The 13562-nt window shown below is 37.1% G+C and overlaps 1 protein-coding gene across 2 annotated transcripts in view; it reads left to right on the top strand.

Moving 5' to 3' along the window:
- Window positions 1-8432: 8432 nt before the first annotated feature.
- The window catches only part of myo10l1 (myosin X, like 1), a 40570-nt gene continuing 35440 nt past the window's right edge, over window positions 8433-13562 (top strand). For both annotated transcript variants that reach the window (XM_086094631.1, XM_086094630.1), the window contains exon 1: window positions 8433-8649. In XM_086094631.1, coding sequence (XP_085950757.1) covers window positions 8629-8649 — 21 coding nt within the window. In that variant the 5' untranslated portion in view covers window positions 8433-8628. The remainder of the gene's footprint in view (window positions 8650-13562) is intronic.

The raw sequence follows: 13562 nt of genomic DNA, 5'->3' as shown, positions 1-13562 counted from the left end.
GTAGCTGAGGTGAAAATCCAAATTAAAATGTGTATATAAAAATATTGTTTCTGATAAAATAATTCATTCTCAATTTTGTTAGTATTAATTTACCAGTTAGTTGATAAAGTATTTTAAATAAGTAAATAGATACAACTATTTTTATAGCATTTTATGTGATTATTTATGTTAATAAATTAACCAATTATTTACTGAGGTAAATGATTAAAAGCTAAATAAATATGAATAAATACATGTAAAACATGTCATGTTAAATAACTAGCTAATTTAATAAAACAGTATACAGGTATATATTTTTTATTTTATTATTGTGAAGGCAATTAAGTAAGATTTTATTTCATAACAGAACAAAAGTATATGCAAATGAATATCAACCTCCAAAAATACTTAGCTCTCCAAGTAGCACTATACAGTCGTTACACAACATTAGCATAGTAGCATGGTAGGCCCAAGTCTTCATTTAAAAAAAAAAAGAAGGATTTATCTCTTAAAAGCACATTTACTATCTTTATAAGCCACCGTAACATTATGCAACATTTAGAAATTAACACTGATCTTAAATAGAGGAAAAGAAAAAGCATATTAAACAGCAGGTCCAAAAAATTTAAGTCCAGACAAGTTTATTACACAATTCATACATAAGTCAAATCCAAACAAGAAAAACCTGTACTGTTTTAAAGAGGTGAAGAAATGTTGATTAGAAACAGGATTAAATGAAAAGGTGAAACATTAAAGCAGGATAAATGAAAAGTTAAACCAAAACAGTAAAACCACAAACACATAGATTATCAAGTTAAAATCACATCATAAAAGCAAGATGGCGGAAACAAGAAATAATATCTTTGATTTATGGAAAATCAGTAGATTACAAAAAGGTTTACCGGCCAACTTTAAATAGAGTAGTTTATACAGATTTCAAGTGTTCAAGAAGTTTGTTCCAAAGTTGAAGAATCAAAATGTGATAGTGAATATAAAACACGTCAATTTGATGCACTGCAATAGTCGTGTATTTATATGCAGTTTGTGCATGTGTTATTTACTTGTGGTGCCCCCACCTCAAAACAACAAGGAGCTGACTGAGCATTACCAAGATTAAGGTTTGCACGGTCAAGCCCACCTTCTGTCCCCCCTGCTTGCTGCATTGAATATTGAAATAGTGCGCGACTATGCTGCATGCTTGTGGTGGGACAGAAGGTGGGCTTTTGTACACTGCTTGAGTTGCACCCTTTAACAGCCATTGATGCATACGCATGAAAAGCATCAGTGCGGACAGCCACAAGCAGGATACACAAAAAATGTTGCAGTCCACTTACTGTATCTTTATATTATACAACATGTAGCATATCTGTTGTGTGTGTGTGTGTGTGTGTGTGTGTGTGTGTGTGTGTGCGCGTGCGTGCATAGGATAGATATCCTTAAAAGGACTCCTGTAATCTGCTTAATTATACTGATCGGGGTCATTTAAATTGCTCAGATTGGGATTAGGCCCCGTTCAGATAATAGCATTGAAAGTGTGTAACACAATTTCAACCATTATGCAGATTTTTTTTTTAAGTAACTGATTTACATGATTAACTGGTTAAGAGAAAAACTGAACCGGAGCATTACAGAACAGTGAACACAGGTGTTATCGCAGGTGATATTTCTGACCCACCCACAAAAGGTGACAAACTGTGATACAGCACAGTATCTATGAACCGTATGAAAAATATTTTATTTAAAGTAGTTATACACCTTAAACACATTTATTTTAAGGTATTCATTCGCACCGGTTTGTATATAACATCACTTTGAGGAAATTAAAAGAAGGCTTGCCCGTGCACTTTTACAAATAAGAGGCCAAGATAAACTCTTATAGTTTATAGCTTTTCACCTGAGAGCAAAACAGCAAACAGGTGAGTTTTCCAGCAAATAAAAGAGGATACGTTCAAATAAAACTCCCCAAATAAATGAATTTAAAAATGCAAACCAAAAGTACACAGGTTCACTAGATTTAAAATATTCAACCAAACGGTATAATAACGAAAGTATATTAGCTTAATGCTAACATATAACGCCAAATGCTAACAGAAATGAATATTGATCTTACAATAATTATACACATTCAAGGAACTGCTACTTTAATCATATGGAGTCTTCTAATGTGCTGCTCGCTACACATAGCTTTAATGATGAAACAAAAGAAGACAGTCACAACCTAGCTGCAGTTATATTAGTTCTTACAGAGGATAAAGAATATATTGTATGCCTTGTGGTACCATTTGTGTTTTAAATATAAGTTGTTTAAAGGTTTGCAGCTACTACAGTGTTAATGCTCGCTTTGTTAGCCTGTCAACAGCGTTTTGCATTATACTGTATGTGTTAGCATATTAATTAACATTAGCGGACTAAATAAATAAATATGTAATTCTCTATGTTTTGTTCAATTTTTGACGTAAACTTAACGATTTTTTATTTTCTTTTTTTGACGAATTGTTCAACATCTATCAACCTGTTGCTTGTGAATTCCGCTGCCACCATAGTTAGCGCAAAAAAAAAAAATCATGAAACTCATAATTTGGGTCAGCTACAAGTGGAGATACCACAACTATTACTGTTGGGGGTCTTGTCTGCCTTTTCTTTTTATTGTTAATGACGATGCATCTCAGTATACCTCATTGCTCTTGCCCAACTCTAAATTAATGAATAAACAGATTCTCATTAGCAAAAAAAATTTTTTTTGCTTCCTTTACTGTAAAAACCCATTAATAAAAAACAAACTTATACTGCATTGGCATGACCATCCCTTGTGTCATTGTTCACTGTGTGATTTGTGGAGCATGTGTGTGCGTGTTGGAGAATGTGCACTGCTGCAGGCTGTCACAGACTGATTAAATTACCCGACTGTCTGTCGGGAATTAGGGGTTGAGGGGGGGTTGGGATGGGGCCGCATCGACTAACTTGAACCCAAAGAGGTGCTGTCGCCATGGCCATACACAATCCACGGGTTGTTGGTGTTACATTAGCAGGGGGTTGTTTGAATGTGGTGGTGTTGTAAGGGGGAGGGTCTCTCAGGATGAAGTCATCCTATCTTCAGACACAGCAATTAGGACACGCCCCTTCCCGAACAATCGTCGTTATAGTGCACCCTTTGGAGTATGGACCATCATCAGGTCCATTCATTGCATCCAGTATTATTTTGAGTAGAAGTGCAAACGATTAAATCAGTAGCTAATCACTTATCAAATTAATCGGTAATCATTTTGACAACTGTATAGCGACCTCGTTTAATGTAAACCTCTCAACAGTGAATAATATTGTACTGTATTAAATCATGATTATAATAGATTTACTTGAAAGTAAAAAATTCAACAATTTGTGCACAATGCTTGGTGTGCCCGTGTTGGCCACTAGGGGGCTAGTATAATAATAATAATAATAATAATAATAATAATAAAAAAACACAAACAAATGAAGGAGTCACCGCTATTAACAGTGGCTCAATAATCTAATAGCCGTTTCTTTCCACCAATGATGAAGAATATATAAATACCAGTGAGAACCTTTTACGTCGTTCGTATCTCAAGTTGGCACGCGCAACAAAAAACAAAATGTCTGAATGACAGCTTGTCTCTCGAAAAATAAATAACAAATAAATAAGGTAATGAATGAATAAATAAATAAATAACATTCGCACATTTAGAAATATTTTACTTTATCACTTCATTTATCCGACTGATTCAAACCGTTCCTTCCATTTCTTTTTTTAAACCAAGTATGACCTTCTTTATCCTCAGAGATGTAATTTGTGTGTGTGTGTGTGTGTGTGTGTGTGTGTGTGTGCTGGATGAGTCATACAGATCAGGTGACATCATCTCATGAGTGGATCTCTATATTTCTTGTCGACCAGCAGATGAGCAAAGTACCATACGTGTTCCGTTGTTACTCCGATCGTTAATCTGGCCCACTAAGCAGTATTTGTTGCATTAAATACCCCCTCCCCAAAATTGGTTAATTAAAATGTATTGAATCATTTTGAGTATTTTAGTTCATCTATCTAATTAAAATTAAATAATCAATTTGGATGTACATTTAATTTAAAAACTGCATGACGTCTTCAACGACAAAGGTGTGACGCAGACTAAATTTTTAGCACTCTTACTTGTAAATATGTGTAAAAAATAAATAAATAAATAAAAAGTGAAACACTTCCATTATTATATAACACAACATGATGCTTCAATGAAAAAGACATGTCAGTTTCATGATTTATGTACAATCCATGACTGAAATGTAACAAATGTGTCTTTGTGTTTTTAGGCTCATACAAAAAAAAAAAGAAGCTAGTATCGAGAGGCAAATTTGCCCACTGGGTTTGTTTCACGCTGATTTTCTGTTTATCTCTCTGATTTATGGCTCAGGCAGACATAAACAGATGTGTCTGTGAATGTGAGGGAACAAACGCAACAGTGGAAGGAAAGAAAGGGGGTCGAATAAAATGATGAGAGATTTATGAGGCTTCTAAACCTGATTGGCTGTGACATTGGAAGTGCGTGCAACACACACATGTAACACGCATACGCCAATTGGCTATGACATTATTACCACTTGCACAATCTGGTAGGATCAAATACTAAACTGTGTTTAGCCATTTGAGAGGCTGAAAATATTATACGATTTACAAATAGTAGCACATACATTAAGTATAAAACAGCTAAGTTAGAACCCGATTGCTCACCAAAACAGCAGCATCTACCGAAGCGCATAAACAGTATTAAAGGTGATCTTAGGCTACACTGAGACAGCGTCTTTTAACGACAAGTAATATTCCATTAAACTCTGACATGTGGTCGCTCCACAGCATTCAGTGAAATTCTCCACAATAGTCCTTTGAACTTTGTTCCTAACCAAAACAGCAGCACCAACTGACGCTTAGTACGACTGTATTAACTCATTCACTGCCGTAAATTTATTTAAAAAAAAGATTATTAAAAATTTGGAGCATTTTTTAATTGTAAATAATCGCATGACTTCACGAGTTAACTCACGATTAATCACAAATTTGTTATGGGTTCTAAATGTACAATAACACATTCTAGGTTTTCATACTCTTGTTAACAAAAGTGGGGAAAAAAATGTTAAACTAATAGAAATAGTTCAAATGAATTTTTGACGTCAATGGCAGTGAATGAATAAAAATTAAAAAAAGATCAAAAATTTGGGGCGTCAGGCGATTACATTTTTGAATCTGAATTAATCGCATGACTTCACTAGTTAACTCGCGATTAATCACAAATTTCATATCTGTTCTAAATGTACAATAAAAAAATCTAGGTTTTCATACTCTTGTTATCAAAAGTGGAAAAAAATGTTAAACTAGTAGAAATAGTTCAAATGAATTTTTGACGTTTATAGCCGTCAATGGCAGTGAATGAGTTAAAAGCTGATATGCAGGCTGAAGATGGCATCTTTTAATTAACAAGTATTAGCATTCCGATAGACTCTAATGTGCATTTGCTCCATAATGTTGTCATCTCGCCATGATAGTCCATTGAGCTAAATTGCTAACCAATACAGCAGCACCAACCAAAGCATTTAAACAGTCATATAAATGATATTACATTATGTGGAATTAATCACAGTAAATTGGTAATGGTTTAGTCGGTTTGTGGACGCGCACACACACACACACACACACACACACACGCACACACACACACACAAACACTACAAATATGCAGCGTCAAGGTAAGAGGAGAAGGAGACACGAAGGAGAAAGCGGGCGAATAAAAAGAGTTGACATGGTCAGATGAGTAAGCAAAGTTCTGCTCTCACAGAACAAACCTATCAATCCACCAATGAGAGGGACACACTGTTGTCATGGTAATGAGATTTTAACTGCACAGTGTATTCGTGTGTGTGTGTGTGGGTGTGTGCGTGCGTGTGTGTGTGTGTGTGTGTTGTCATGCACTTGTGGCTTTCGGCCATGTAATTATCAACCACTGCAACCCCCACCGTCTTTTTGCACTGCAGGGATTTTCCCGGGAAAATCTCCCGAACTGTGGCATTTAGAGAATCGACTTCCACGCAGACCTTCAGCGGAATATGTTGATTGCGTTTGATTTACACATCCGGGAGTACCAGTCGGGAGGGGCTTAAGTTTGGTTGCAGGTTATGTGAAGTGTAACAGGAGATTTTTTTTGTATGGCTTTGTCATTTGAATGCAACTTTTTCCACATTTTTTATGAACAAAAATATCATCACCTTCTTAAAATAAGGTCCTATGCAGGGATGGGTTACTTCTAAATGATGAAGGGCAAAAATGTTAATATTATTGGTGTATTATATTTTCCCCAAATCTCATTCCTAACACGCAAAAAATTATTAGGCCGACTCGCATTGTAGTGTAGGGCAGTATGACCCGGTGCAAGTGCAACTAAGCCATGACTTCCATCTAGTGGTGAATGGTGATATTACAACTTGAAATCAGACAGTTTAGTATTATTGAATATATTGAAAAAAGCTGGTAAACATCCAATATATATTTTCCACGGAAAATGTGGTTTGCCCCCCCCCCCCCCAAAAAGATATAACCCCCTCACTCCAAAAATTGTCCCCCCATTGTTTTTAATTATTCAATGGCCCACTTGAATAACAAAGTCATAACTTCATGAAAATAAAGTTTCATTTAGCTAAAAATAAGTCATCATTTCATGAAAATGAATATGTAATGTTAACAGAATACAGCATACAGAATGATACAATATACAGTATTTTTTTATTATTATTACTATTTAAGTTTTTTTTTTTTGGTATACTCTATATTTGAACCTGAATGCAACAGCAGAGTGGTTCACTTTTCAAATCCAAACAACAATAACTTTTCATTGCCTCATTGCTCGTTTTTATTTTTCCAGCCTCCCATGCAGACTTTTTGTGCTTTATTTGAGTCTCTTTCAATCGGCATTTGACCCAGAAATAGTTTTGCTGGATTTGTTGACCTGGGCTATCCTCCCTATGACGAGCAAGCCATGAAGCATTTATGGTTTATATGAAAGATTATCCCTCCATATCCTGAGTCTATCTTCTCTATGTGAGTAGTACACGTGAAGACAGGGTGTGCACATAATAAGCATCGCAGAAGGGCCCCACTTTTACCTCCGGGGCTCCAGAGGGGAGGAGGAAGAGCGTTCACAAAGCTGCACCCCAACAAGGCCTCATGCTGCTGGGCCAACTTCGGACGCCGCACCTGGCCCCCGCAGCCTTAGGCTCGGGTGGGGTGGGGGGGGTTAATCAAAAGTGCACATCAACGTGCACATTAACCATCTGTCGGCTGCTAGACGGACAAAGTGATGTCTTTGGGGAGCTGGTATGTTGTCCTTTTTGGCTTATTTATTTATTTATTTTTACCCCTGTCGTTTTTGTCATCTTTCACGCCATGTGGGAGTGGGGGTGTTATGGGCGGCACCACTTTGATTTGGTGTAAAAGGGGCGGGGGTGTTTTTTCTACAAAATGATTCACTGTTGACAGCTCACTCCATATGGCTTATGTAGACATCATTTCATGGTTGAAGTCACTGGGCTGTAATATTCCATTTTCCTGCTGCCCTCAGTCTCTACATGGAAAAAAATGTGTCTCATTACATCAATAATGTTTTTTAATTTTTTTTATTAACTTTAGCCACAGTCTCCGCTTGGCTGCAGTACTCCGTTTATTTGCTGCCCTCAGATTCCTACTGGATAAAAGTCTCTTTACCACTAATGACATTTTTTAATTGTTAGTTTGCCCTTTTGCTGAAGTATTACGCTCCACAGACTCCACTTGGCTGCAGTGCACTGTTTAATGGCTGCCCTCAGTCTCCTCTTGGATCAAATGTGTGATGGTGTCCTTTTTTCCCACAGTCTCCACTTGGCTGCAGCACTCCATTTTCTGGCCGCCGTTATTTGCCTAAATAAAATGTGTCTCTTTACCACTAATTATTATTATTTTTAATGTTAGCTTACCCAGTTGCTGCAGTATTGTGCTCCAGTCTCTAATATATATATATATATATACATACAGCTTTCATCTCTTAAAATTAAAACTTTTTTCTTACACAAGTAAATCTATGCCACTTTATTTTTAATACAATCACAAATTTGCACCAGTAAAATTCATTTTTTTCCTTTAAAATGTACAACTCTTTTTTTCCCCTTCTTTTTATTTACTGTCCTGTCTTGTAATTGCCGAGGTGATATACTTGGTGTAAAAAGTAAAAAAAATAAAAAATAAACAAGAAAAAAAACAACAACACTAGTCTACTACAGGTTTGACATATACGCGCACGCACGCACGCACGCACACACGCACACACACGCGACACCACAGAAGCTAAGCAAAACCTCCGACGAATCCCAGTCAGTAGGGGACGTTTTCCAACCCCCCCCCCCCCCCCCCCCACCCACCCCCTCTCCCTCCATCCGTGGATTTGTCACAAGAAGAAGATGATGATGGTGATGATGTGAATGGAACACGGACGCATGCAGCGCCGCTTAGTTCGCCCTCATTTCGGAACGAACACGCGGAGATTTGCGCACCGGCGAGCCGGGCCAGCGTGTGCGCTCTGCCGGGGCCCGGCGTGTGTCGTCTGGGCGGACTGACGAAGCAGGATGGAGGCGTTTTTCACGGAGGTAAGACAAATATCGATGTTAGTCGTACGTTCGGCGCCGTTTCGCCTGGATTTGCTGTTGACGCGAGGATGCTATTGCACGTTTTCCTCCATTTTTTTCTCGCGATGATGGCAGGTGTTGCAAGCCCCGAGACAAGCGAAGAAAACCGCCTCCTTGCATATGAAGCAAACCGTGCTTGGTGGTCAGTTTACGGCCACTGCAGAGCAGCGAGGCACGTCTACAGTCTTGAAAGAAAGACAAATTGGCCCAAACGAGAGCTGACACTCTTTTAGCTCCATAAAGCTGGCGGGCCTGGATTAAAAGGCAAATCTGTTAACGTGTGCTCGGCTTTGCGAAAACAGCTTGACCCCCAACCCCCCCTTCCATCTCTTGTGTATATTGATCATTTTTCCTCTACGTTTTTTTTTTAGTGCACTTTGGGGTATAGGTGCATGCATGCATCGGGGTGGTGCACAGCTGGAGGAGGAGGGGGGGAGGGTATGGGGTCTCTTGTGGGGAGTGGTGGATGAAAGGAATAGGTGAGATTGCATTGCAAGTCGTCATGAGACAGAATCTTTATTTTGCAAACTACACATCCATTCTTTACGATTACAGTGAAGCTTCAGTAAAGTAGCAACAATACGGCAATATGGACGCCCCCCCCCCAAAAAAAAAGAGCCACTTGAGAATCCCTTTTTCCATTTGTTTTATCATTTGTTGTTGTGATTTTCAAGAAAAGCAGGTAAAAATGTCATATATTAGATTTGCCCAGCTCAACCATCAAAGGTACAACAGTTTTGCTGAGTAGTACATGCTAGCTGTAGTGCTATGCTAGCTTAACTGGGCAGAACACATTTAGAAATAATTCGCTAATATGTACCCCCCCACACACACCAAAAAAAGAGCCACTTGAGAATAACTTTTACCATTTGTTTTATCATTTGTTGTTGTGATTTTCAAGAAAAGCAGGTAAATATGTCATATGTTAGATTTGCCCAGCTCAACCATCAAAGGCACAACAGTTTTGCTAAGTAGAACATGCTAGCTGTAGTGCTATGCTAGCTTAACTGGACAGAACACATTTATATATACAATAAAGAGAACAACTTGTTTAGTTTAACATTTTTATTGATGTTTATACCAGAAACAAGACATTCACAGAGTGTTTGTCACACTTAAAACAAATTGAAATACTAGTCAAAGATAACTCAAGTAAACACAAAATGCAGTTGAAAGAAGTTGAAAGTTGTTATTAGCAAGAGGGAGAAAAAAAAATCCAAACCTGCATTACATGGCCCTGTGTGTAAAAGTGACTTCCCCCTAAACCTAATAACTGGTCGGGCCACTTTCTGCAGCAGCATCCGAAGTCAAGCGTTTTCTTTAACTGCCAATGAATCTTCACATCTCTGTGGAGATATTTTGGCCCACTCACTCTTGCAGAATTGCTTTAACTCAGCAACACTGGAGGGTTTTCGAGCATGAACTGCCTTCTAAAGGTTATGCCGCAGCATTTCAGTCAGATTCAAGTCAGGACTTTGAATAGGTCACAGCAAAACCTTCGGAGTTTTTTTGTGTGTGTTTTCGATCATTGTTCTGATGCAGGACCCAAATACTCTTCAGCCTGAAGTCACAAACTGATGGCCAAACATTCTTCCTCCGGAATTCATGGCTCTATTAATCACAGCAAGTCGTCCAGGTCCTGAAGTAGCAAATCCCAGACCATCACAGTACCACCACCATGTTTGACTGTTGGTACAGTTACACCAGAAAGTTAGACTTTCATGTTGTCAGTCCATAGAATATTCTCTGAAAAGTCTTGAGAAACATTCAGATGTGTTTCGCAAAAGACGAGCCTTTATGTTCTTTTTGGTCAGCAGTGGTTTTCGCCTTGGACCTCTGCCATTTTTGCCCAGTCTCTTCCTAATTGCTGAGTCATGAACACTGACCTTAACTGAGGCGATGGAGGCCAGTAGTTCTTTAGACTTTGTCCTGGGTTCCTTTTGTGACCTCCTGGATGAGTCCTTGCTGTGCATTTGGGGTAATTTTAGTAGGCCGGCCGCTCCTGAGAAGGTTCGCAAGTGTTCCATGTTTTCTCCATTTGGTGGATTATGGCCCTCGTCGTGGTTTGCTGGTCCTAAAAGATGACTGATGATGTCGTTAACTTTATGTCTCATCTGTTCTTGAATTTTCTTTGGATCGTGGCATTTTGTCGCAGCTTTTTGAGCTCTTTTAGGTGTCTTCATTTTGTCAGGCAGGTTCGATTTGGATGATTTCTTGGAGGAAATTAGGCTTGGGTGTGGTGAGTGAAAACAAACTGAAAAAAATGTGATTAGTCACTATAAAATTGGGATTGAACAAAGGTGTCGGGTGCTTTTTTCTCAACAGGGTCACATCGCTTTGAATAGTTTTTTTTCTCCCTTTTAATAAATCACCATTTTAAAACTGTATGTACACAGACACTTAAGTGCCAACATTAAATATTCACATGCACCATTAAAAATGAATTAGCTTTTTTGTTCTGGACAAATAACTACTCAAAAATAAAAATAAATAAATACTTTTAGTATGAATTTATACATTTTATTTCCAGGGGGTACCACTGATTATAGAGAACTGCGAGGCAAGCTTTCACGCACCACTGCTGGTGTTTCATGCAAAGAACTTCATAACTGCGCTAAAATATTCATCAGCTGCTTGAATCATGTGCAGGACGCTGTAAAAGCGCAATAAAAGGCGACCAACAAGCTACGAAAGCGGCTCGTTTGCACGCTGAGCAGAGCAGAACGTGCGTTCGTGATACATATTTCAGCATAGCTTTTGCCTGTATAGATTGTGCTTGAAATTATGCAGGATTTGAAGCAGCACAGGCAAGAGGGGAGGGAAGAGTCGCTGGAGATGTGTGACCTATATTTCGTCTCTCCCAACACATTTGTTCTGCTCAGGAAGCCGCTTGACTTTACTTTCCCTCTTTTTTTCTCTCTCCTCGGCTCTTCTCCGTCCTCCCTTAAGCTACAGCTCAGTGCCACGAGTCCTTCGCTTTAGCCTACTTTCATGCACCGGCGTGTAGGTGGGACGCCACTACTGCCGTCAAAAGGCATCAAGTCTGAACTACTGTAAGGCAATTGTAACTAAAATAGCATCTCCCAGAATGCTTCCTTCCCCCTAAAAGGGTCTAAGCTGCAACATATGGCCAAATCGTGCAATATGAAATATTGTGACAATTGGTGCATGGATAATGGATTTAACATTTAAAAAAAGAGTTGAACCTTTTGTGTTCTTTCTGCATGCTTTTTATTTTTGTGAAGTGTTTTTGAGTACAACACTCTAGAAATCAAATGTTTTTAATGACAGTACTCCTTTATAAATTATTCTTTGCAGTTAATACATTAAGAGCCACATATTTTTAATTGAGTTTATTATTATTATTTAACCTTGGAGTTTATTTTATGCTGTCAATTTAAGATCCATGTTTCTCAAAAAATATGCCTTTTTTTAAAAATATATTTTTATTGTGGTTAATTTTAGCCACACATATCTCACTGAATATGAAATTTAGATTTTTTTATGCATTAAAAAGCCAGATATTTTTAATTGAGTTTATTATTATTATTATTATTATTATTATTATTATTTAACCTTGGAGTTTATTCTATGCTGTCAATTTAAGATCCATGTTTCTCAAAGCATATGCCATTTTTTTTTTTATAATTTTATTTTTTTTAATTTTAAACACACATATCTCACTGAATCTGAAATGTAGATTTTTTTATGCATTGAAAAGCCACATATTTTTCATTCAGTTTATTATTATTATTATTTAACCTCAAAGTTTATTTTATGCTGTCAATTTAAGATCCATGTTTCTCAAAGAATATGCTTCTTTTTTTTCTCCAACGTGTGAATTGTCTTTAGTTACATTTAGTTAGACAGTAAACTTCAACTGGGAGTGGCATCAAACAGCTGCAAGCTTAATTTTTGATGAATTGTTCAGTGTTTGGCAGACTGCTTCTTATTGTGAAGTGCCACCATACCAAGTTTTTATCTCAAGTTTGTGCTCACAAGTTAAAGTTAAAAAAAATCGTCTCAATGACAGCTCGTATCATGAAAAATTCACAAGTCGGGTCACTCATATCTCAAGGCACCCCCTTATTTATCATCGGGTATTAAATGTTTATGATTTTGTTATTATTTTTATTTAATTCAATCCACATATTTCTCATTGATTTACCATTTTTTTATGATTTATTTTTACCTTGCATTTTGAAAATTTCTCATCTAATATTACATTTTATTTTTCTTATTATTATTTACTTTGCAGGTCATTTTAATATCTCATTGAGTACAAAACTAAAATGATTTTTTAATACAATGGTGCAGTAACATTTTAAAATCATTTTTTTAGTTTTAAATTTAATAAAATCTTGATTTTTTTATTTATTATTATGTTTTTTGTATTTAAAAAAAAAAAGCTGTGCAAATATCACACCACTCACAGCAAAACGGGGAACTCCATCTCCCAGCATCCATTTGCGCCAATGGAAGAAAGAGGCTGTTACCATGGCGCCCTGTTGCTGTGGAGTCCTGTTACCATGGTTTGTGTATGTGTGTGTGTGTGTGCGTGTGCGTGTGTGAGAACGAGAGACTGTAGTTTAATCCAAGATGAGAGAGAATGGGATAATTAGCAGGCTGTTCAAAACTGGCCTCTCAAAGAGGATTTAGTTTTACATTGCCTGTGTGCACACACGCTTACGCACACACACACATGAAAAACACACTTTTTAATACTTTTTAAACTATGATCTGTTTTAAATTAATAAGATAAAATTAATAAAAATACAATAAAAGCAACTCAAATTTTGATTTATTTTAATTTTACAATTGTACTATTTATAGTTAGACACAATAGTATGCCATAAAATATTCAAATATTTATA

Source organism: Leptonotus elevatus, chromosome 14, assembly GCF_054856555.1.
Source record: "Leptonotus elevatus isolate MCC_2025b chromosome 14, RoL_Lele_1.0, whole genome shotgun sequence".
Taxonomy (NCBI): domain Eukaryota; kingdom Metazoa; phylum Chordata; class Actinopteri; order Syngnathiformes; family Syngnathidae; genus Leptonotus; species Leptonotus elevatus.
Note: the sequence above shows the minus strand (reverse complement) of the source record. Positions and strands in the feature narration are given on the sequence as shown.